Below are 25,379 nucleotides of genomic sequence, written 5' to 3' on the forward strand. Positions count from 1 at the left end.
CTATAGATGTATTAAACTGTGTTATTCTACGTATACCATTCATGTATAAACCTATCAAAAACATTATAAGTATGCTGATCATACAGAACAATATTCACAAAACTAGTAGAAGTCACTAATCGTCAAGGACACAAGTTAAAAAAGTCAGCAATTGACAAATTACGTACATTTATAAGAGATATCTTTAAAATACTTTAAAGGCATTTATAAAAGCCTATCATTATATATTTACACTAAAACCTGACTAAACATAGATATACGGGTTGTTAATATTGTAAATAGCGCTTATTTAAGGCATCTGGCTCTTAACACTGGTCGAATGGAAGCTCGTTCATTAAGGCCACTGCCTTTGTCTGCTCTAAGGCGAATCATCCAATTAACTTCTACTCTCTCAGTAGTGTTACGAATATTCCCTTGTATTAATATTGGCAGGACACTATCTATAGCCATAAAAGTAAAGCTGTGTTGGTTACCATATTGGCCTACATGCTTAGCCAATGCATTGTTACTATGTCCAATCCTAATGGCATATAAGTGTTCTCTAATCCTAATTTTAAATGCCCTATTAGTCTTACCGACATAGAAACCTTGGCATTCTTGGCAACTAGCTAAGTATACCAAGTTAGCTGTATTACATGTGGCATCAACTTTAAACGTGAATATCTGACCAGTATCTTGGTGCTCAAAAGTATTCGCTTCACATATATACTTACAATATTGGCATTGTTTACAAGGGTGGGTCCCCAACAAGACCACTTTTTCTCGACCATCATGGCGATGACAAAGTAGCATCTTAAGATTGTTCCTATTTTTATACTGGAACTTAGGAGTGATGCCCACTAATGACCCAATCTCCTGGTTGCTGGTGAGAATCGACCAGTGCTTATAAATGATATCAATGATGTCCTTCCTGTCATTAGTGTAATACATTTGTATTTTTATTTGCTCATTGTCTACTTGTCCAACTATGGGTTCATGTATATGATCAGAGAAATAGGGTGCCGCTCTATTTGATCTTAATCTGTGTATGACTTCTATAGTTCTATCAACTTCATGCGGCTTGTAACCCCTTTGAGCAAGTCTCAGTTTAAATTTATCTAGTTCATTCAGGTAACCCTCTTGTGTGGCATTAAGCCTAGAAATTCTCATACCCTGGCCTTTCATGATATTCCGAAATATATAAGGTGGGTGCATACTTGTCCTATGTAGGAGGCCATTCCTATAGCATTTCTTCCTATGCACACCAGTATTCACTTTTTCTTCCAGCACCCTCTCCACATAAACATCCAAGAAGTCTATGCGGTGTAGAGAGTGCTGATGCATAAATTTCAAGTAGGAGGTCAGCCCATTGATCAAGGTCATGTATCTATCAAGTTCGAGTTGATTACCTTGCCAAACAAGAAAGACATCGTCCACAAAATGACGATAAAAGCGTACGTGGGAGGCATGTAAATCACAAGGAAACAAGACATCTTCCTCCCACATAGCTAGAAACATGTTGGCTTAGCTATTGGCACAGGAAGTGCCCATAGCCACGCCATCACGTTGGATATATACATCAGTTCCATATATAAACACGTTATTCTCTAAGATGACTTCCATAAACATAGAAAGCAAGTCAATATGTTTTTCAGTATATTCACTGTGTAGCGTCAAATACTTTTTTATGGCCTCAACCCCCTCTCTATTAGGTATGATGGGAAATAGTGACTGGACATCCATATTAACAAAATACATATTTTGAGACATATTAGTATTCTTAAAGAACTGATATAATTCTACTAGAAATTGTTTAGTATCCCTGAGGATATACTAATTTCGTTCAACAACAGGTCTTAAATGTTTCTCTACATATAACGAAAAAGGCTCAGTGCTCCAACCGCCTCCTGAAACAATAGGCCTCATGGGGGGGTTTGTGTCATGTTTATGTATTTTGAGGATGCCATGTATGCTTGGTATCATAGGGTACTCCACAAATAAATATTTCGCCAGTTCCTGATCAATGCACTGACTAACTTGCAAGTCATGAACTATATCTATCATTTTATAAATGATACTCTGAAGCTGTTGTTCAGATATAGTCTTATAATACCTCTCATCTGCTAACATATACAACATGTTATGGTGATAATGTAAGAAATCCATTACAACCAAAGGGCCTCCTTTATCTGCTGGTCTAAAAATTACATTTTATCTGCTCTAAGCCTATTCAACGCCTGCTTTTGTTGGAAAGTCAAATTATATGGCCTATGTGAACTGTGTGTTCGAGTAGCAAATAACTGATATACATCATCTTCTACAACTTTGTAGAAGGCCTCTAATAAAGGGTGATTTTGAGGTACATAGTCGCTCAATTTTCTCAATGATGGTTGTACACTGTTGAAATTATTACCAAACTGGTATCTAAGCATTACATTTCTACTAAACAGTTTCAAATCTGTGAGCACATCAGTGATTCTACTATTTACACTAGGAATAAATGTTAAACCTTTATTTAACAGTTCAAGTTCATACGAATCCAAAGGACGATGCGAAATATTCCATACTAAATCAGTATTCATTTGTTCCACATTTTCTTGAGTGTCTGTCTTTGTATCCTTTCCCCGGATAGTTTGCATTTCTGCCTTCCTCGACTGGCAGACTGATCTCGTCTGTCCCCCCTCCCCATGGATATAGGAAGGGGAAACTGGGGAAAAATTGTTTCATGTGGTAGTTGTGAGGCACTCAAGGCAGTGTTCTTAGTTGTCTTAAAGCGTACTACAGGACCCTCTGTAGGCTCAATGCTCTCACAACCACCGTCTATATGTACTTGAGCTGTAACCAGATGTTTATGTGTAACCAGATTATTATGTGAGTTTATACCTGTAACACTGGAGAACCCTGGGTGAGAATTAGTAGATGTAACAGAAGCTTGCAAGCATGATGATTGTTCTGGTACAGTATTGGATAGTATATGACTCTCTTTAGTTGGTAGGGGCATGCTATTATTTGAAGTCACAATGTTAGTAGAATTGTGCTGAACTCTAGGCCAAGTGAACACATGAGATGTGCAATAATCTCGTACATCCCTGTCTACTTTGTCTTTCTTTTGATGTATAAGTTGTCTTTCATTATATATTAGTATGTTTTAGTAAGTATTGAATGATGTGTATCTAGTAAATTCTTTATAGATATGAATTTACCCTATCTAGTATAGAAATGTTACGACACTGAACCTTTCTTAATCGTCACCGTGGATAACGTAAAAGCACCAAACAAGATGTAATAACCAAAAGTTCGCATCCAACGATGTAAATCCCCCTCTGGTCAAAAACCAAACAGTAAAGATCAAGCCAAATATAAAGGCAGAGAGGTAACCAAGGCTTCTCAATAGTCCATTCATAAAGTGCCTGTATCTGCAACTGGGATGTTTTCCAAGAACCAAGCTTAGATGTAAAAGCAAAAAAGTTTATTTAATAAAATTGTTGTCGGTAAGCGCTTTCACATTTGCTTCCTCAGACCGTTCACATTCAAAAAATCAGTCTGCTCCTTTTGTAGTAGTCATGTGTTTCATCTTATAAAACTTTAAAGTGATACAAACCAGATTATTGAAAGTTTCATTAAGAAAGGTTCAGTGTCATAACATTTCTATACTAGATAGGGTAAATTCATATCTATAAAGAATTTACTAGATACACATCATTCAATACTTACTAAAACATACTAATATATAATGTTTGTTGCTAGAAAAGCATATCTAAATAATAATAATTACTACAGCATTTAGAAGCATTAACTGTTGCATGAAGCTCAATAAATAAAATATTTAAATAAAATGTTTCCAGTATGTACTATAGATGTATTAAACTGTGTTATTCTACGTATACCATTCATGTATAAACCTATCAAAAACATTATAAGTATGCTAATCATACAAAACAATATTCACAAAACTAGTAGAGGTCGCTAATCGTCAAGGACACAAGTTAAAAAAGTCAGCAATTGACAAATTACCTACATTTATAACAGATATCTTTAAAATACTTTAAATTGCTGACTTTTTTAACATGTGTCCTTGACGATTAGCGACTTCTACTAGTTTTGTGAATATTGTTTTGTATGATTAGCATACTTATAATGTTTTTGATAGGTTTATACATGAATGGTATACGTAGAATAACACAGTTTAATACATCTATAGTACATACTGGAAAAATTTTATTTAAATATTTTATTTATTGAGCTTCATGCAACAGTTAATGCTTCTAAATGCTGTAGTAATTATTATGATTTAGATATGCTTTTCTAGCAACAAACATTATATATTAGTATGTTTTAGTAAGTATTGAATGATGTGTATCTAGTAAATTCTTTATAGATATGAATTTACCCTATCTAGTATAGAAATGTTACGACACTGAACCTTTCTTAATGAAACTTTCAATAATCTGGTTTGTATCACTTTAAAGTTTTATAAGATGAAACACATGACTACTATAAAAGGAGCAGACTGATTTTTTGAATGTTAACGGTCTGAGGAAGCAAATGTGAAAGCGCTTACCGACAACAATTTTTTTAAATAAACTTTTTTGCTTTTACATCTAAGCTTGGTTCTTGGAAAACATCCCAGTTGCAGATACAGGCACTTTATGAATGGACTATTGAGAAGCCTTGGTTACCTCTCTGCCTTTATATTTGGCTTGTTCTTTACTGTTTGGTTTTTGACCAGAGGGGGATTTACATCGTTGGATACGAACTTTTGGTTATTACATCTTGTTTGGTGCTTTTACGTTATCCACGGTGACATGGCTGGAACAAATGAAGATATAGAGTTGGATTATAGACCCGATGTCACAGCACAAGACGCTGAAGCAAGTGGTTTGCCAGCATCAAATAACACTGAAGGAAGACTTCATCTTAATAAACAGGCAAGTGATAAAAGTTTTGATACTGTTAACAGGAGCGAATGCTTAAAGAAGAAGTTAATGGCCTGTATATTTAATGATGAAAATCCACTTATGTATTATGAAACAGAAGACAGGGAAAGTGCTGATAGTTTCCCTAGAGACATTAAATAACAGTTGCAGGAAGCTGTTCATAATTTAGAGGCTGATATGCTTAGATGGAAACGGTTGTCTACACAAAGACTGCATTTTGAAGTATGTCTTAAAAAGGATATAGTACCAAGAGGCCTAAGAGTGCTGAAGATGCCGACCTATGGCGATCAGTACCCTCAGCTTCTTATTAAATGGCAGAAGTTAAATCTTGAACACAGTATGAAGTATATGCAGCTTCTTCTAGACCTTTTTAAACCTATAGAAGATGAACTAAAACAGTCAGTTATGATTCAACAACATGATATTAGCACCAAATATCCAGAGATTTTAGCTGAAAGAGCAGTTTCCAATATGCTGGATGGCATCATGGTCTATGAAAGACGACTTATACATCAAAAGAAAGACAAAATAGACAGGGATGTACGAGATTATCGCACATCTCATGTGTTCACTTGGCCTAGAGTTCAGCACAATTCTACTAACATTGTGACTTCAAATAATAGCATGCCCCTACCAACTAAAGAGAGTCATATACTATCCAATACTGTACCAGAACAATCATCATGCTTGCAAACTTCTGTTACATCTACTAATTCTCACCCAGGGTTCTCCAGTGTTACAGGTATAAACTCACATAATAATCTGGTTACATATAAACATCTGGTTACAGCTCAAGTACATATAGACGGTGGTTGTGAGAGCATTGAGCCTACAAAGGGTCCTGTAGTACGCTCTAAGACAACTAAGAACACTGCCTTGAGTGCCTCACAACTACCACATGAAACAATTTTTCCCCAGTTTCCCCTTCCCATATCCATGGGGAGGGGGGACAGACGAGATCAGTCTGCCAGTCGAGGAAGGCAGAAATGCAAACTATCCGGGGAAAGGATACAAAGACAGACACTCAAGAAAATGTGGAACAAATGAATACTGATTTAGTATGGAATATTTCGCATTGTCCTTTGGATTTGTATGAACTTGAACTGTTAAATAAAGGTTTAACATTTATTTCTAGTGTAAATAGTAGAATCACTGATGTGCTATCAGATTTGAAACTGTTTAGTAGAAATGTAATGCTTAGATACCAGTTTGGTAATAATTTCAACAGTGTACAACCATCATTGAGAAAATTGAGTGACTATGTACCTCAAAATCACCCTTTATTAGAGGCCTTCTACAAAGTTGTAGAAGATGATGTATATCAGTTATTTGCTACTCGAACACACAGTTCACATAGGCCATATAATTTGACTTTCCAACAAAAGCAGGCGTTGAATAGGCTTAGAGCAGATAAAAATGTAATTTTTAGACCAGCAGATAAAGGAGGCCCTTTGGTTGTAATGGATTTCTTACATTATCACCATAACATGTTGGATATGTTAGCAGATGAGAGGTATTATAGGACTACATCTGAACAACAGCTTCAGAGTATCCTTTATAAAATGATAGATATAGTTCATGACTTGCAAGTTAGTCAGTGCATTGATCAGGAACTGGCGAAATATTTATTTGTGGAGTACCCTATGATACCAAGCATACATGGCATCCCCAAAATACATAAATATGGCACAACCCCCCCCCCCATGAGGCCTATTGTTTCAGGAGGCGGTTGGAGCACTGAGCCTTTCTCGTTATCTGTGCAGAAACATTTAAGACCTGTTGTTGAACGAAATTAGTATATCCTCAGGGATACTAAACAATTTCTAGTAGAATTATATCAGTTCTTTAAGAATATGTCTCAAAATATGTATTTTGTTACTATGGATGTCCAATCGCTATTTCCCATCATACCTAATAGAGAGGGGGTTGAGGCCATAAAAAAGTATTTGGCGCTACACAGTGAATATACTGAAAAACATATTGACTTGCTTTCTATGTTTATGGAAGTCATCTTAGAGAATAACGTGTTTATATATGGAACTGATGTATATATCCAACGTGATGGCGTGGCTATGGGCACTTCCTGTGCCAATAGCTAAGCCAACATGTTTCTAGCTATGTGGGAGGAAGATGTCTTGTTTCCTTGTGATTTACATGCCTCCCACGTATGCTTTTATCGTCGTTTTGTGGACGATGTCTTTCTTGTTTGGCAAGGTAATCAACTCGAACTTGATAGATACATGACCTTGATCAATGGGCTGACCTCCTACTTGAAATTTACACATCAGCACTCTCTACACCGCGTAGACTTCTTGGATGTTTATGTGGAGAGGGTGCTGGAAGAAAAAGTGAATACTGGTGTGTATAGGAAGAAGTGCTATAGGAATGGCCTCCTACATAGGACAAGTATGCACCCACCTTATATATTTCGGAATATCATTAAAGGCCAGGGTATGAGAATTTCTAGGCTTAATGCCACACAAGAGGGTTACCTGAATGAACTAGATAAATTTAAACTGAGACTTGCTCAAAGGGGTTACAAGCCGCATGAAGTTGATAGAACTACAGAAGACATACACAGATTAAGATCAAATAGAGCGGCACCCTATTTCTCTGATCATATACATGAACCCATAGTTGGACAAGTAGACAATGAGCAAATAAAAATACAAATGTATTACACTAATGACAGGAAGGACATCATTGATATCATTTATAAGCACTGGTCGATTCTCACCAGCAACCAGGAGATTGGGTCATTAGTGGGCATCACTCCTAAGTTCCAGTATAAAAATAGGAACAATCTTAAGATGCTACTTTGTCATCGCCATGATGGTCGAGAAAAAGTGGCCTTGTTGGGGACCCACCCTTGTAAACAATGCCAATATTGTAAGTATATATGTGAAGCGAATACTTTTGAGCACCCAGATACTGGTCAGATATTCACGTTTAAAGTTGATGCCACATGTAATACAGCTAACTTGGTATACTTAGCTAGGTGCCAAGAATGCCAAGCTTTCTATGTCGGTAAGACTAATAGGGCATTTAAAATTAGGATTAGAGAACACTTATATGCCATTAGGATTGGACATAGTAACAATGCATTGGCTAAGCATGTAGGCCAATATGGTAACCAACACAGCTTTACTTTTATGGCTATAGACAGTGTCCTGCCAATATTAAGACAAGGGAATATTCGTAACACTACTGAGAGAGTAGAAGTTAATTGGATGATTCGCCTTAGAGCAGACAAAGGCAGTGGCCTTAATGAATGAGCTTCCATTCGACCAGTGTTAAGAGCCAGACGCCTTAAATAAGTGCTATTTACAATATTAACAACCCGTATATCTATGTTTAGTCAGGTTTTAGTGTAAATATATAATGATAGGCTTTTATAAATGCCTTTAAAGTATTTTAAAGATATCTGTTATAAATGTACGTAATTTGTCAATTGCTGACTTTTTTAACTTGTGTCCTTGACGATTAGCGACTTCTACTAGTTTTGTGAATATTGTTTTGTATGATTAGCATACTTATAATGTTTTTGATAGGTTTATACATGAATGATATACGTAGAATAACACAGTTTAATACATCTATAGTACATACTGGAAAAATTTTATTTAAATATTTTATTTATTGAGCTTCATGCAACAGTTAATGCTTCTAAATGCTGTAGTAATTATTATGATTTAGATATGCTTTTCTAGCAACAAACATTATATTACTATGTTTTAGTAAGTATTGAATGATGTGTATCTAGTAAATTCTTTATAGATATGAATTTACCCTATCTAATATAGAAATGTTATGACACTGAACCTTTCTTAATGAAACTTTCAATAATCTGGTTTGTATCACTTTAAAGTTTTATAAGATGAAACACATGACTACTATAAAAGGAGCAGACTGATTTTTTGAATGTTAACGGTCTGAGGAAGCAAATGTGAAAGCGCTTACCGACAACAATTTTATTAAATAAACTTTTTTGCTTTTACATCTAAGCTTGGTTCTTGGAAAACATCCCAGTTGCAGATACAGGCCCTTTATGAATGGACTATTGAGAAGCCTTGATTACCTCTCTGCCTTTATATTTGGCTTGTTCATTAAAAGTTATGTGGCATGTGGTACAGTTTTTTTATTTTTTTTTTATTAGTGTTAAGTTTTATGATGTGTGGTTTGTTGCTGAACATACTTAGACCTGGATGTGATGTCCTTACTTATGAGATGTGTAACATAGAAGGCTTTCTTTACCACTGTGAAAGCTTGGTGGTTTTTGATCAGATTGCTGTCTACCTGTGATCCCAGATCTCACAGCACTGGATTCCAGCTTAAGGGGGTGCTGTCAATATTGTAATAAGTGGGGAATTCCACTTTGCCAAAGGGAATAAAAATGCACTTCTTTATGTTTAGTTTTCGACCGAGGCTTTGGCACCGGTCATTTCTTTGGGTCATCCCCTCCTGTAATGTATGTTAACATCATTGGGGGACTCAATAATTGCACCCAATTTGCAATCATCAACAAACATGGTAAGCCAAAGGCCATCTATTTCAGCCTGAACTTTCAAGAAATAAATTCCCGGTTCCCAGTACAGATCCTTGTATTACACCACTGGTAACGGGTCTACTGGTAGAAGTGGGGTCATCAACTTGACAGAATGTGTTCTGTCATTGAGACAATTGGCTATCCTTCTAGTGATGCAAGGGTTAGTCCCTAGCTGGGAGAGTTTCTCAATGATACTTGAATGGGGAATTGTGTGAAAAGCCTTGGCTAGGTTAAGATAGGCAGTATGCAATGTCTTACCTTCATCCAGGGCTTGGTGACTTTCTCAAACAAATCTATTAGGTTTAATAAACATGATCTACCCTTAAAGAAGCCAAACTGGGTTGGGTCTAGATTTTGAAGGTTGGCTATGTCCTTGTTGATTAAGTCTCTCTGTTTGGTGGCTATTCTTGGATAATGTATTGAAGCATTGAGTTCAAAATGTTAAGTTTAGACAGAGTTGGGGCATTTGGTGAAAACAATAATAAAAAAATGAGTTTTCATGTTTTTCACTCATCTAGTGGAGTTGTTATGCTTATAGGTTCTATGGTATTTTTTTCTTTTTTTAAAAGATTTGTGGAGCTGTTTGTAGATTGCCAAGTCCTAATGAACTCTCCACTTTGGGTGGTACTCACTCCACCTCATTAATTTGCATTGTCTGATTTTAAAACAAGGATGTAAGAGCGCTCAAGCTGACTAATCTATTGAGGAATCCCAGAGCTCTATGCACAGTTCCAAAAAGTAAAACTGGGTTTGCAATGTCTCTGGTCTTAAAACATTTTCCATTGGCAAAATGAATGTAAAACGTCCAAATAATGAAGCGGATCATTCAAATGAACCTCCTTGAGTAGGTAGTGCTTTATCTGTATATAAGGATATTGGCACTGCAGTCTGTACGTGGTGGAAAGGCCAGCAGACTGCACCCCTATCACTGATATACATATGGAAATATACTCTTGGTTGTGGGTGGTTGGGGGGGGCAACAGATGAGGAACTGCATGCATGCATATTTGCTGCTGTTTTTAGTTGCACAACATTTAAAAACACATGTACACCTATAAAAATAAGCAGAGGCATTATATCATACATACAGGAGTTGTTACTTACAGATACAGAAGGCAAGCCAAATCTGCTTTGTAAATAAACTTTGGGCTGAGATCCATTGGTCCTACCCACAGTATGTCCTAATTGCTGTTTTGGACGTGGGAAAAGGCAAGCATTATATTGCTTTCATACATTTACCTCTTTTCTCTAAGTTTATGCAGCCTTAGAGTTAGTGCTTATACATGTTGATTTCTTTGTGGACTCCTTAGAAATAAACCTTTAAGATATTAATTCTAAATAATGCTCTTAGAATAAAATTACTAAATTTTAGATGTCACAGTGATCCAGTTACTAGCTGTCATATTGCAAACGTTAGTTTAACAGAGAACATTTTCAAAAGTAAATCCTTCCTAATAACCAACAGCTGTCATTCCAGATACAATATTTTTTTAAAGTGAGCCTGCAGTAATGCTCATGATTATGTAAAAATAACCAGTGTTGTAGTTCGGAGTTAAACTTGGAAGTTCTAGACAAAGGGATGATACTAATGCGGCAGAGAAATGTAGAGAACAACTGTTGGAATATCAGGCTGATCGAGCTGATCAGAGATGGGTCCCAGATACTCCAGATCTGCTAAGTCAAAAGCACTTTTGAAATTAAGGAAGTCATCACAAGATGCTAGACCAGTGTATTACTTAAAACCAGCAAAATTACATTAAAAAATGAAAACATTTTAGGTCAGCATATTTTCCTTTATTACTGTAGTACCAATATGGATCCCATCAAACAGTTACAGGGCCCTAGACCACAGAGTTGTCAATGTTGGGGCAACACCGAATGGATAGTGGATAAAACCATATTTGTGCCTATAATTCCTTTCTACTAGAAAAAAAATCCTTGGAAACAAAGTATATCAGGGCACAAGAGACAGAGAGAAATGGGTGCATCATATAAGCATACACTGACACATTCTATAGTACAATTTACTTTTTTGTTTAATTAGACATAGGGGGAAAAAGCTTTGGACTCATTAATTTGTAGCTATTTTAATGAACCTTTTGTGATGTTATACACTTAACTAGAATATGCTGCATAAATGAAGACAAGTATTTCATCACAAATACATGTTTAGTATATGAGACAAAGTTGTTTTATAAAGCTGTACTGTTTGCCAATTTTATTTAATTTATTTTTTGCCCCACCCCTGACATTGCTCAATAGTTCCTCTGCCCTCAACCAAATGGCATTCATTATGATGGAATAGGAGCTGTGTACTCCTAGACTAGGCAGAAACTCTCTGGCCTATTTGTTACTGCCCAGGAATCATTATCCGCCCTCCATTCTAAAGAAGACAGGTGTGGGAGCAGGCCGTCTTGTTGATTTTTGCCTGTGGCCTGCCATATCTCCTTGGGAGCACTTTCTTCCCGTCTTGGTGGCTCCTCCAAGCCACGATCATTGCTTTTTGAAGGAGAAGCATGTCTACCAATTCCCCCTCAGTTGCATGATTAGACATTTAAGCCAAAGAAAGCAGAACAAATATACACTTAAATGAAAAAAAATGTATGCCATTTACATTTTATGTTAATTTTTTTAGCTACAACAAACCGTTAATCTTCTCACAACTGTCTCAACTGTCCCTTATTTTGCAGAACATATTTGATGTTGCCTCATATTTTCACCTTATTCCTCCTAAAATACATTTTCTAGTAAATCACTGTGTATTACTGTCATGCCAGGCAGACAGTCACTTCTTGTGATACAAAACCCTATTATTATATCAACATTTTATATAAATTAAAATAACAGTTAAAAAGTCCCCATTTCTTAAATGCGTGTTGTCATGGTGAGCGCTACAAATTACATCAAAGAAAGGTACTGTAAACATAAAAAGGGAGACGCAACAACTTTCTATACAGTTTTTTCAAATGGACTGCCAAAATGTCCTACAAACTCGGGAATGTTTTTTCGCCGGCAAACAGTAGCGACTCAATTACACAGGAAAAAAAGCAAGATGAACAGCAGACCTGCCCTTTAAGGAGTCTAAAACAACATGGTTTTACTATACCCTACCCTTATGTGCCTTGTAATGGAGGTTACACAACAATCGCTCTGTGTCTGTACCGATTTCTTCTTTTTCTTTTTTTATTTTGTGAGGCTTCATATGATGCATCACAGAATGACCTGTATACATTATCATCACTCTACAAAATTCTGCATGTCCTTAAAACAATCCTCTATTTTTCTGTTTTACAATGCATGCTTGAACTTTTCTACCTGTTACTCTGGAGTGCTAAGTGTACCAATTGATCCATGGCTCACTAGATAGACAAAATTATGCTTAATTAAATCTGTTAAAAATCAATTCACCTTGAAAGGGTGTGATTTTGGACCTTCCACTACCATCATTAGCAATGTTAACGTAGTGACCACAACAAATAAACATTGCGCATGAAAATCTTCAGCTGAGATGGAACCAAAGTAACCAGACTTCAGAAGGGTAAGAGTATCAGTTTGCAGAAGTGCTCAATATACTAGTTAAACAGTCACTATCTTGCATTATCTATCTGACAAAAGACAGATTAACATGTTATTAAAAACATATCATACAAGATAGACACTAAAAAATTAATGGTTTAATTTTCACCCATACTTAAGTAACCAGATAAAAAATGCAATAACCACCTCCCCATAACTTCAATAAAAATAGTCCAACACTCTCTAAACAAAGTAGAAACACAGATTTTTAGATACCAAAAATGTACTTTCTACCATTACATTAAACTGTCTCCAATGCATATAAGTTTGAATTGGTTCACACTGCTCAAGTCAGCACCTACAACTACCCAAGAACAGGGCTCTATTTTTGTATCATTAAAGTCTCTTCCAAAGGATTCCACACAAGATCTTGGAAACAAAATTTGAAAATATCAATTGCAATCTGGAATGCTTAAATTTTCAGTAGAGTTCAACAGCACGAGCTACAGGAAGGTGTGAAATGTAAGGGGGGGGTTAGAGTGTCTCTGAACAGTGCATTCAAAACAAAAACTTACACTTTGTACACAAAGTGAAATCTATGCACCTCTACAGTATTTCCAAAATAGGTGTGCATTTTCAGTTTAATGTGAATATCTCATTTGAAGGTCTTGTGTAATGATATACCTTAGTAAATGCAAAATTATAATGGTTTAATAGTAACGTAAAATGACCCCAACAAGCAAGAAAAAGCATGTTCTTGCAATTCAGAAAGGCACCTCCAAATGGTGCCCAAATGAAGACTTGATTAGCTACTTCTGATAGCTGCCCTACGTTACCAGTTAAGTCACACCATGCTTAGTAAACCAGTGCAACTTGCAACCTGACATTGTCTGGTTGTGCTTGCAGTCATTATGACATGCTGACACATGTCCACCCAACGAGTTTTATTTTAAAAACAAATAAAAAATGAATCAAAATTGCAGCCTTTTCTGTAGTTCTAAATATACAGGACATTGCCATTGTACTGCATACACAAAATGTGAGTGGACTGTTAGAAATGTTGGCATAAAATACTGAGTTGAGCACTGGCTGCATTTCTTTTTTTTTTTTTTTGGGGGGGGGTGGGTGGATTGCACATTTGGGATACTGGGTGGGGGGGTAACAAGTATAGCAACCTTGTACCAACGTTCTAAATCAGTATCCAGTAATTTCTGGGTAATGATCAACAATTGTACCTTGCTGCTAACTGGAACTATACCACTTTTTTTTGAAATGTGCCTCCCCCATACACACAAATATTTTTAACTTAGCAAACACAAATCAAAATGTACAAGCATATCTCACAACCTTACTTTAGCAAATGTGTGAAAAATGCTCACCATGTGATAAAAGCTGAGACTGGAAAAGCAAAGAGCAATAGAACAAAATATTGTATTTGTGGACTGCAGAGCATTATAAACTGATATGATTGACTAAAAAAGGTCCAAACTTCACCAGACCAGTACAAAAATGTAGACACTAACCGGACTTCAACATGAATAAAATACTATTATTTTTATTAGTTAAAACACATCACATACGCGCTTTCATCTCTCATGGAGACTTCTTCAGATAAAGTGCACTCACATTCATCATCTTATATATAAACTAGCTGAAGTTCATCAAACAATCATGAAATGCTAGTAATTAAAAAAAATCCCCTGTGTTAAAAGTGTACAAAGCACCTATTCCAATCACAAGTACTTGCAAAAACATTTTTCAAAATAGAATAAACTATGAAACATAAATAAAAATACATAAAAATCATGTTTTTGCAAGTACTTGTGATTGGAATAGGTGCTTTGTATACCTTTAACATAGGAGATTTTTTTTAATTACTAGCATTTCATGATTGGTTGATGAACTTCAGCTAATTTATAAATAAGATGAATGTGAATGTATTTTATCTGAAGAAAAGCTCACTTCTGACAGATAAAATGAGTAGCACGCCTCATAATGGATGACAGCTGAGAGACATGTGAAAATGTCTGACAAAGCTACATAAACAGTGTTTGTTATCTGGGAAATTTTCTATTGATTTATATAACTCTAAGTCTAGGGTTTATCACAGGAAATAAAATGCAAGTGCATAGCACTTACTCTACAAAACAGAACTGTAAAGTGGTTATGCTATGAATGATTGACAAACAAAGCCACTGATTCAAAATGCTGAAAAATAGTCCCCAAAAGACAGGAAGGCAAAATAGTAAGTTTAAACATTGTTATTTTTGCAGGAAGGAGAGCAAGTCCTGCCTCACCTACACTTAACACCTATTTTACCAAGCTTCTGAAATAAACTTCCTGTTAAAAGCTCGGAGTTGAATTAGTTCAACATTCTGCAGTGCAGGCATGCATGCACATTCTATCTAAAAGATTACAGTAGAACAAACATTACCTTTGTACCTACTCAGTGTTTGCTATATAGTGATTTGCATCTTTCATAGGAAGTTACTAGGCTATTGGCCCTGACACCCTCATAAGCCTAGCCAAGAGTTAAGCCCATGTTTAGACAAATCAGCAGCTGATGCCCCTGTCCAGCAGACTTTTGCAAAATTATCAGTAACTTAATTGTGTACTGTCTGCATACCCCTTGACCTTTTTGCTTAGGAATTCTAGACAAAGACCAATAATAATGGAGAGGGGAACAAAGGCCCAAAATCTGGAACAATTTTGGAATATTAATCCAATTCACTTAAAAATTTGATGGAACAGGTTTTGATCAGCTTGCATCTCCTGAACAGTAAGAAATATAAAATGTAATGACTGACATTATTGTCTGATTGTAAAATTAATTTCTCAGAAAAGTCTCAAAGTATTTTCTGTGTGACTGTATGTGTTTGTGGGTGGATGGGGTAAAGTCCAGGTTGAAGGGATCGTGCACCCAAAACCACCTGTTAAATGTGAGGTTAACCTTGAGGGAAGGAAGATTTCTCCACTTCAGTAATGTCTGGGTAAAGGTGCAGTCATGTATACACGTACCATAATGCATTTCATTTTAACAAACCACATAATGGGGTTGAAAACCATTAGCAACATACATACATACATACATATATAAATAAAAACACAATTTTAAATGTTACTTTGTATTTTATAGCAGCATTGTTGTCACAGGTAAACATAGACTACACTAATATATAAAATATACATATCCTCAGCTCTATTTACCTCTCCTGGCCTGTCTTCCACTGCCCTGCTCATTCATCTCACCTTCAATATTTCATACATTCTACTAAGACCACTATCTCCCTGCAGTCATCCACTTAAATTAACTTATGGAGCTGATTTTCCCTTTTCAGAGGTTTTTATGCATCCTTTACTCATTTTTATGTGGTTCCTCCCCTCTGCTTCATGCAGGCACACAGAGTCTTCATATGCCACACCTTAAATTCTATTTTAAGCTGTTTTAGTAACACTGACTTTTACATCATAGTTTACTATTCATTATACATCAAAGATTCCTGTAACTGATAATGTAAGACACACTTATGTCGTAACACTACCTTCATATAACAAGACACATTTCTGCAGCATTAAAAACACATACATATCGAGTACTAGGCTATTCACATTTTCCATTAGTACTGTGTAATGTTGAGAAAATAGATGCACTGCAGCACATCTTTCGCCATGTAACCTATCCATTTGCCAGCAAGACACATGCATGCTTTTGCTTACCAGATTGTCGAAGCTGCCTGAGTCAAGAACCTAAGCAAACTAAATGTAATATTTCTATTAACAAAAGCAGAAGCAGCTGCCCCCCAATCCTCAGAAGGTGGAAGGCTGCCTCTCACAACGTGGAACAAATTGGCAGAATGTGGAACTCTTATTAAACAGTGTGTTAACAATTTCAACTAGGAAGCTCAGAGAATGGTTAAAATGTGTCCCTTTATGCGTATACAATGTTCTGTTGACGAATGAATACAGTTTACTATTTAACACGAGTATCTGAAAAACTCTTAGCACTGAATGTGACAGGCCCTGTCAATGTGGAACATGGACTTTTTAAGACTCAAAAAGAGGAACGTGCCTCGTAATGAGATACACTCATATCTCTCAACTGTACAGATTTTCACAGACTGTACAGATATTTGCCTCATATTTTTGGTCCATTTTTTTATAAAATTGAGGTTTTCTGGCAAATTAGTGGCAAATCATTTAAGACTGAAGTTAGAAAATAATGGTAGAAGTTTGCGTTTCAGACTTCATACCCTTCAGAATATTCATGCTAATGCAAAACCTGTTATTCTAGAAACTTTCTAAGTTTATAGGAGCAATATTTAAAAAGTGCCCCTATTTTTGGACCTTTGTCCCATTTTTATTTATGGCTTTGTCCAGATTTCTTGCTTTAAGAGGTTGAGAGGTATGGCTACACTTGAGAGGCATGCCCCCCCAAAACCAGCGTATATGAAAATAAACTTTACTCTGCTACTCAGATTTATTTGAGGTTCTGGATGATAACTTGCTGATCTATCACTTTACATCGCTGACATTAACTTCTTCGTGACCATCTTGGATGTTCATTACACACTCACTGGTGCATTACTCAGATCATACCTCTCAACCTACATATACTGAAAATAGGAACAAAGACATTTATAAAACAGAACATTCCGCAAAAAAAATCTGTACACCTAATTAGCATAAAAGGCGAACACAAATAGCACACGACTCTTCCCTCTTCTAGTAGGAATGCGGGATACTATTCAGAAACGCTTCAGTATCTATATTATTATTTGCGTTACTGAATGAACATTTTTGACAATCACAGCAGGTGGCCACTAGATGGCAATAGTGCATTGCTTCCCAATGCATTCCCCATTGTCATGGAGTTATCTGAGTTACCGTTTTACCGCCCCCCCCCCATATTACGCATCTCACTGAGTTTGAGGCAAAAGTCTAAAGTGAATTAACTACTAAAAAGAGAGAGAATTGCGGTGCATATTTAAAGGCCACGCTAAGTAACTTTGCGAACGTCAGCGAAGTTGTGGAAAATCCTTCTTATTTCACGATACAACCAAATTTTACAAGAATTTCAGATTTGTACTTAGTGCTACAAATGAACATGAAAGTGCGGAGAGTAAAACTTAACCACCAGGCCCAGACAGCAATTTTCTAATACAGCAGTCGAAATGTCCTCTAAATTACCTCATCACATCCGACCCTAAGGTTAGGGTCTAACAGCAGATACTTCACTTGTTGCCTTTTCTGCCCTTCAACAGTGTGTGTGTATGGGGGGGGGGGGGGGGCTTATCTTACTTCCAGTAAACCTGAACACTATTAACCATTATCAGAAATGAGATGACCCATCTTTTGTGAGATGTAATAAATTTAAACTTGTACTTAACAGCTTTGTCAGTAAAAAATGTTGCGTAAAAGCACAGAGCAATTAATTCTTCCTGTCCCTTGTTGCCAAGCAATACCCCATCCCCCGCCCGAACAGCTTGCTCTACAAGCTGCAGTTCTGCCCACTGCCTGTCAGTCTCGCCTCGTGATTGACAGGGCTAATAGAGGACCTGGGGCCATCCTTTACTGCCACCAGCCAGTCGCCCAATTACTTTTACATTATCACTAATCTGCCAGAAAATTACAAGCAATAGGCAGAGACCGGTCGGCTGTTGTTGCATTATTAAGCTGAACTTCTGAACAAGCAACCTTTCTAAAGAAGGCAAGATTTTTGCGGCTCAAAAGACTGCATCAGCCCCCTACTCCCTCAAAATATAACTTCTGTTTAATAGCAGTTGTCCATCACATCAAATTAGGAGCACAAAATAGTGAAGTTTGTAATGCAATTGTTCTGCAAAGCAAAGCGACTTAAATTGGGGGATTATGTGACTGGACCACCTGGGGGGGCATTCACGGTCCTTTTTTCTTCTGCCCTGACCCATGTCTTGCTGCCTGTAGTCCAGTTAACAATGCACGAAAGAGAGACTGAACAGGCTTCTCTCTCTTTTCCCTACATCATGCTCACTAAATGTTACAATCTTGCCCCCTCCCAATATATAAAGCTCCACAAGTTGTTTTAATTGAACAACTTTAAAGCTTCGCGGTGGTCAATTTGGCTACCACCAAAGGGACCGGGCCGTTGGGGGGGGGGGGGGGCGCAGAGAAAAGATCAAACATTTGTGAGCTCAAAGGGCCCGAATTTCCTGCAGATTACCCCCATTCATATCGTCCTCTTTTACAAGATGTACTGGGGCAGTATACATACAGGTAAAGCACAGCAATTGCCAAAGCAGGTGTCCCCTCCCTTCAATTCAACAACAGACTCTACTTCAATCATATAGTTTAGTATTACAAAGAAAATATACTGCTCCTCTCAAATTCTAAACTTGTGTAGTCAATTGTATGAGAAATTAAGAAGACGGGACTAATAAAAATACAAAACGTCAGCAACGAAAGGGAAGCTTGAGAAACTTAGAAGTACAGTGGTTGACACTAATACTCAAAAGAAAATGATGCTGAAGATACACAAAGCAACAGAAAAAAATCAAAGAAGCTTCTTCTCTTCCCCTCACAAGATAACAGTAAAAAAAGCTGATATCCATACCCAACCTCAGTTTATTCTTTAATGTGCTAAATTAAATCACTTGATACTTATTAATTACTGGAGTGCTTACAATCACATTCCAGCACACAACCAGGCCAGAGAATGCAGATGCTGTGCAGCAAAGGTCACATTCTTGTAAACACAGGTTTAGTCTTAATACCTAGAATATTTTCAAACTGTTCAGTTTACTTTATCAAACCAAAGGATGTGTTTTTTTTCCATAGAAAGCAATTGACCCCTCCAACACAAACACACAAAACAACTTGAGTTTTGCTTGCACGACTGAAGCATTTGTCGCAACTTTGTTTTATTGTCAAAATAGAATCAGTAAAATATTTGCTCTCACGAAAAAGTATCTCTAGAATTGTACAAAAAAATTAATTTACAAACTGTAATAATTTGCTATATACAAAATTTACAGTTTCATTTTTACACAGTACAAAATAATTATATATAAATACATCTTGTAAGAAACCCGTATTATGGAGGGCATAATCAGACTTTAAGGCATTACAGGACTAGGCACCAGACAATTGCAATTAGTCTCTCACAACTCCCATTCCTAATACAATATAATAATGACAGCAGGGTGGGAGTTGAGTGCTTAATGGCAGAGATGCTCTACCACATTGTTGCTTCCTCATTGTCCCCTGCATTTGAATGGAGATGTTATGGGGGAGGGGGACATTGTCCTGAGCAGTTAGTCCATGCAACTTTTGACTAATGGATACCATTAAGAAGTTGGAATTGAAATGCTAATGCATCCCACCAGCTTTCAGACCTGTGACAGGGGTAGCTGCTTAGGGTAAGAGACAGAGCTGGCAGTGCCAGATCGCCAAGTTAGACCAGTGCTAACGTCACTGTACATGGACCCCCCTCCCCCTGTAGCGCCTTTACTTGCCCAACAGCAGCGTGTGCAACATGCCCGCCAGGACTCCACAGTCTTGCCTGACCATATCCAAACCCCAGAGGTGATGCCCACTAGAAGGCACATAAAGTACTTGAGCATGAAAACGGCATAGTCCGGCCGCCTGCGCTCCTGTAGGCAGGAACAGTTGTGTGCCATCTCCCAACTTGGTCGATTGTGTTGCTCGTAAAAGTAACAAGCTACTACGATTGTAGCTGGCACTGTGTAAAGTACTGTAAAAATACCTATTCGGATCATAAGTTTTTCCAACTTGTCAGTCTTGGTGCCCCCTTGTTTGATGACGCTACGGATCCGGAATAGAGAAACAAAACCAGCCAGCAGAAACATTGTACCGATGAAGAGGTATATAACAAGGGGTGCCAGCACAAAGCCCCTCAGATTGTCCAAGTTTTGATTGCCCACATAACATATGCCGGCCACCGGGTCCCCGTCCACAGAACTGAGGGCAAGCACTGCAATAGACTTGATGCTGGGTACCAGCCAAGCAGCCAAGTGAAAATACTGTGAGTAGCTGGCGATCGCTTCATTCCCCCACTTCATGCCAGCTGCAAGAAACCAGGTCAGGGACAGTATGACCCACCAGATGGAGCTAGCCATACCAAAAAAGTAAATGAGCAGGAAAACAACTGTACATAAGGCTGGCCCCGTAGTCTCGTAGTGGATGTGCTCAATGTCCGAGTCCCGGCTGCAGGCCACCTTCTCATGACCCGCTAACAGCCGCACGATATAGCCAGTGGAGACGAAGAGGTAGCAGGCAGAGAGGAAGATTATGGGTCGTTCAGGATACTTAAACCGCTCCATGTCTATAAGAAAAGTAGCAACGGTGGCGAACGTGGAAACAAAACAAAGCACCGACCACAGTCCAATCCAAAAAACAGTGAACGCTCTTTCATCCGGACTGAAGTAAGGATCATGGCAGGGCATAGCACAATTCATGATCTGTCCCGTTTTGACCCGGTTATAAAGCGGGTGTCTCTCACTCACCACCTGCACCATGGGTGCTCGACACTGACAGCCGGTCTCGCATCCTGCCCCTCCAGAAGAGCCCGGTTTCAGCGCGGGGGGATAGGCCGGGCGACTGCCAGGTGGCTTGGGTCGGACAGGTCGCACAGTGGGTTTGGGGAAGATTGGTGAGGCAGTAGTGAGATCTGTGCGGTTGTAGTCCATGCAAAGAGTGTCTGGATTGCCTTGTTCAGGAAGACGGTCGCAGCGCATACGATCGGGCCAGGCGAAGCCGTACTGACGCATCAGGGGTGCACAGCCTGCCTTAGCTCGTTCACATACGCTCCGACAAGGAGGCAGAGGTTTCTTATAGTCCTCCAGACATATCGGTGTGTACATGCTGCAGAGAAAGAACTTGAGGTCCGGGGAGCACTGGATTTCCACGAGGGGCCAGAACTGATGCACCTCCAGGCCCGCTTCGTCCTGCGTGTCGTGGTTAAATTGGTTAGGCATGTAGGTATAGTTATAGCCAATGCCTTTGCACAACGGGACGGTGATCTCCTGGCAAGTTAAGTCTTTTGCGGTTGCACCACTTGAGCTAGGTAGTGTACAGAGAAGTAATAATATCAGGCAAGAGATCCCCAACAGGTAGTAGTTGCACTCCATGCTTTTTTGTTGCAGTTACTATCAGATGGTTCTCTTTGCTCTGACACCCACTGCTTGAACAGTTACCACATCCCGTTGCAGCAAGTCCAGTCAAAATAAAAACTGGCGAAGCAGTATCATTCTGCCAGGGCACAACTTTCCCCAGGCAGTGTCTGTAATTGGCACTGGGTACGGTATACGGCGTGTAGGCAAGATGGCTGAGCTAACTCCAGCAACAGTATGTATTACAGTTCACCTTTCAGACAAATAAAACAGTCCGTGTAGGTGTGGCAGGATCCCTGTAATTTTTACAGCATTAACATTCCTTAGCGACAGTTAGTGAAGTAAAGCCACTGCTACTTTCCCGATTCTGTCACACAGACTTTCATGAGTAATCCACCTGAAGCCACACTGCACAATCTCTGCAAAACTATCGACCGCAATCCTTACTCTTGGGCACTAGCCCTCAAGAATGTTTATAGCGACCGTGGTCCTGCCGCACCTCCTGGCTCTTCCACCAATCAGAAAACAAGAAGGTGTGGCTAATCCTTAGTGTTTGTTAAGGTGGTGAAATCTCAACCGTCAAGCGTTCGGAAAACGGGGTGGTCTACCTGCGCAAAATTGCTAAACTTAACTTTATATATATATATATATATATATATATATATATATATATATATATATATATATATATATATTTTAGTGTGTGTGTGTGCTGCTGTTGACTGTATAATGTAAAACGTGCATTGTGTACATCGACAGATGCTCATTGTAGGTATTTAGTCAAACTAAATGAACATTTTTTGTGACATTATTTTTATGCAAAAGCTGCATTGATTACAAGCAAATGCATTTGTTGCCGTGACACACGATTTGATTATGAGTATTATTGCAAGTACTGGTTGCAAATGTGTACTTTTCTATGCCTTCCCATATATATATATATATATATATATATATATATATACATATTATATAAACGATTCATATTGCAAGCATACCTCTCAACTGTACCTCATTATGAGCTAAGGTCTTCATGAGGAGTCTGAAAAGTCAATGATCCGCGTTGTTTCACACTGAATGGTTCTAGTCTACATTCATTGTTAAGATTTTTTTAAATAATATCCATGGTAAGTTTATACAGCATCATATTAATTTTTCAAAACAACTTTTTACCAATATAAAGTAGCACATTTTAGCCATCCTGTCAGCTTCCAAGGTAAAAAGTTGTTAGTATGAGTTCCACAGTTTGCCCATTTGTTGCACATTATGAGAGGTTGCGTTTCACGTTTGGTTGATGGATATAACAACAAGATCCCTTTTAATTACAATATCTGAAACGAGTATTTCCTAGGGAAATTGCAATATATTGTGGTAAAGTGGGATATTTATCGCCCAGAAGTGTAAAAAGCCACTACAAATCAACCTGTAACAGCATGGGAGATGGTTTTGCAAGTTTTATGTTTACTACAGATGGTCAAGCTATCGTACTGGGCACCGTTGCTTTATATCTTTTGAAAACTAAAATTAGTACTCGTATCAGCGACATCAAAACACTCCATAGAGACTACACCACTTTCAATGCACGATAATCTCAGCTCGGTACCTCAAACTTGGCTCCAGCAAACTAAAAAGTGTGTTTTTATTTTATAATCATGTCAGAGCAGCTGCTACAGGTGTCTTTTCCAACAAGGTTCTAGGAGTTTATGCCTGCTTTAGTGGCTTGCTCAGTTAACACTGTATGCAAAGCAAGCCCACTGAATTAAACCCGGGATTTAGGACCACGGGATGGAGCTCATTAGCAGCTCATAACCTTAGCCCAGTCTTATGCATAGTACTGTGTGGTGGCGAGTGGGGCTGCTATCTAAAACACTGGCATTCAAGGAAACTGCTAGTTCACATTTACTAAGAATTACAAATTAAACCTTAACCCCACTACCACTCACACAACATCAGTTTTCCCAGTATGGCTACAAAAGAGCATAACTTTTCTATGTTTCTGTCTTGAACAATTGCACTGGGCTGGTCAGAATACTGACTTGTATAAAATCTCAGTTCATTTGGTAAGGTTTTTGTGTTTCTATCCCCTAAGCAGACCACCTTAACAGCCGCGCTGGGAGCTGGAGTGGCTGAGATTTGGCAGGTTAATTTGCGCTTGTTAGGACATCCTCAGGGGGTTGTCTTAAAGCTCGAATGGAGTGTTTACTTTTTAACTGATGTGCTGATGTTTCATTTAACACTTGTATGGGACTCATGCTGGGGGGTAATTGCTGTAATCTCGGGAACAACTAGTCTGCAGTAAATCAGGAAGGTGGTAACACTGCTTGGTATTAGGTTTTGTGTTTGGAATAGAAGGAAATAACAAAAGGCGATACTGCAGCTTGTCTGCAGCACACGTAGCAAGATCTATACTGAAGACTTCCAATGCTGCATTTCTCAGCTTGACAAAGTACAGTACAAACTGGAAGGCTTACAGATGAAGTGTAACCAAGGATTTAACCATGCCTCATGCATTTATATTCTTGTCCGTTTTATTTAAATGCGATGTGTTCTTTAACCGTTTTCTTTTCTTTGGCATAAAGTCACTTATGAAAACTAAAACTGGGAACCTCATTTCCTGCAGTAGAGTTAGATTTAAACCGTCTGAACTGTCCATGGATCAGGAGCACTGCGAATAACTTTTAAAGACGAGTTTCAGAGTTAAGAGCTGGGTTACTAGCCCCCCTTCACAAAAGACATAAAATGCAGCAGTTAATATTTCTGAAACGGACCGGCACTATAATGGTCTGAGATAGGGTGCTCTGTAGTCCCAAGACATTCACTGCACAGATAAAAAGGTAGATGAAGCATATAATAATAAGTGCCATCAGCAAACATTATAGCGTTTTACAAACACAAATGAATTAACAAGGCAGTCATGACTGTCTCAACAGTAAACTTAGGAACAGCTTGCTGCTTTCTGATATTATGAATGTGCTTCTATTGTGCCTGCCTGCCCTTATAGTGAGAGATCCATCCTGTGTTGACTTACTTATCCACACTTTACACCATTCAATCCGGCGCAATGAACATTGGTTCTAGGTGATTACCACTGATGATGTGACACCCTGACCCCGTATGCAAAATGTGAAAAGGGGCTGTGGGTGGATGGATTTAAAGTACAAACAGCCTCAAACGCATCAGAAAAGTATGATTGTATGTATTTAGTTATTGCTGGCAACTAGGTAGGGGACTGGTCTGAAGATCCTTTACAGACACGAGCAAGCCAACAAGTCAGGAACAGATTAATAGTAGTAA

The 25,379-nt window shown here is 38.1% G+C and overlaps 1 protein-coding gene across 1 annotated transcript; it reads right to left on the reverse strand.

Moving 5' to 3' along the window:
* Positions 1-19,835: 19,835 nt before the first annotated feature.
* Positions 19,836-22,542, reverse strand: FZD8 (frizzled class receptor 8). The gene has a single exon (XM_044064595.1). The coding sequence runs from the start codon at positions 22,101-22,103 to the stop codon at positions 20,343-20,345; it is 1,761 nt and encodes a 586-aa protein (XP_043920530.1). The 5' UTR covers positions 22,104-22,542; the 3' UTR covers positions 19,836-20,342.
* Positions 22,543-25,379: the final 2,837 nt, after the last annotated feature.

Source organism: Protopterus annectens, chromosome 3.part0 (genome assembly GCF_019279795.1).
Source record: "Protopterus annectens isolate FY-2018-M chromosome 3.part0, PAN1.0, whole genome shotgun sequence".
Taxonomy (NCBI): domain Eukaryota; kingdom Metazoa; phylum Chordata; order Ceratodontiformes; family Protopteridae; genus Protopterus; species Protopterus annectens.

Excerpts from the sequence above, each read along its gene's own strand:
- FZD8 (XM_044064595.1), bottom strand. The coding sequence starts at position 22,103 with ATGGAGTGCAACTACTACCTGTTGGGGATCTCTTGCCTGATATTATTA.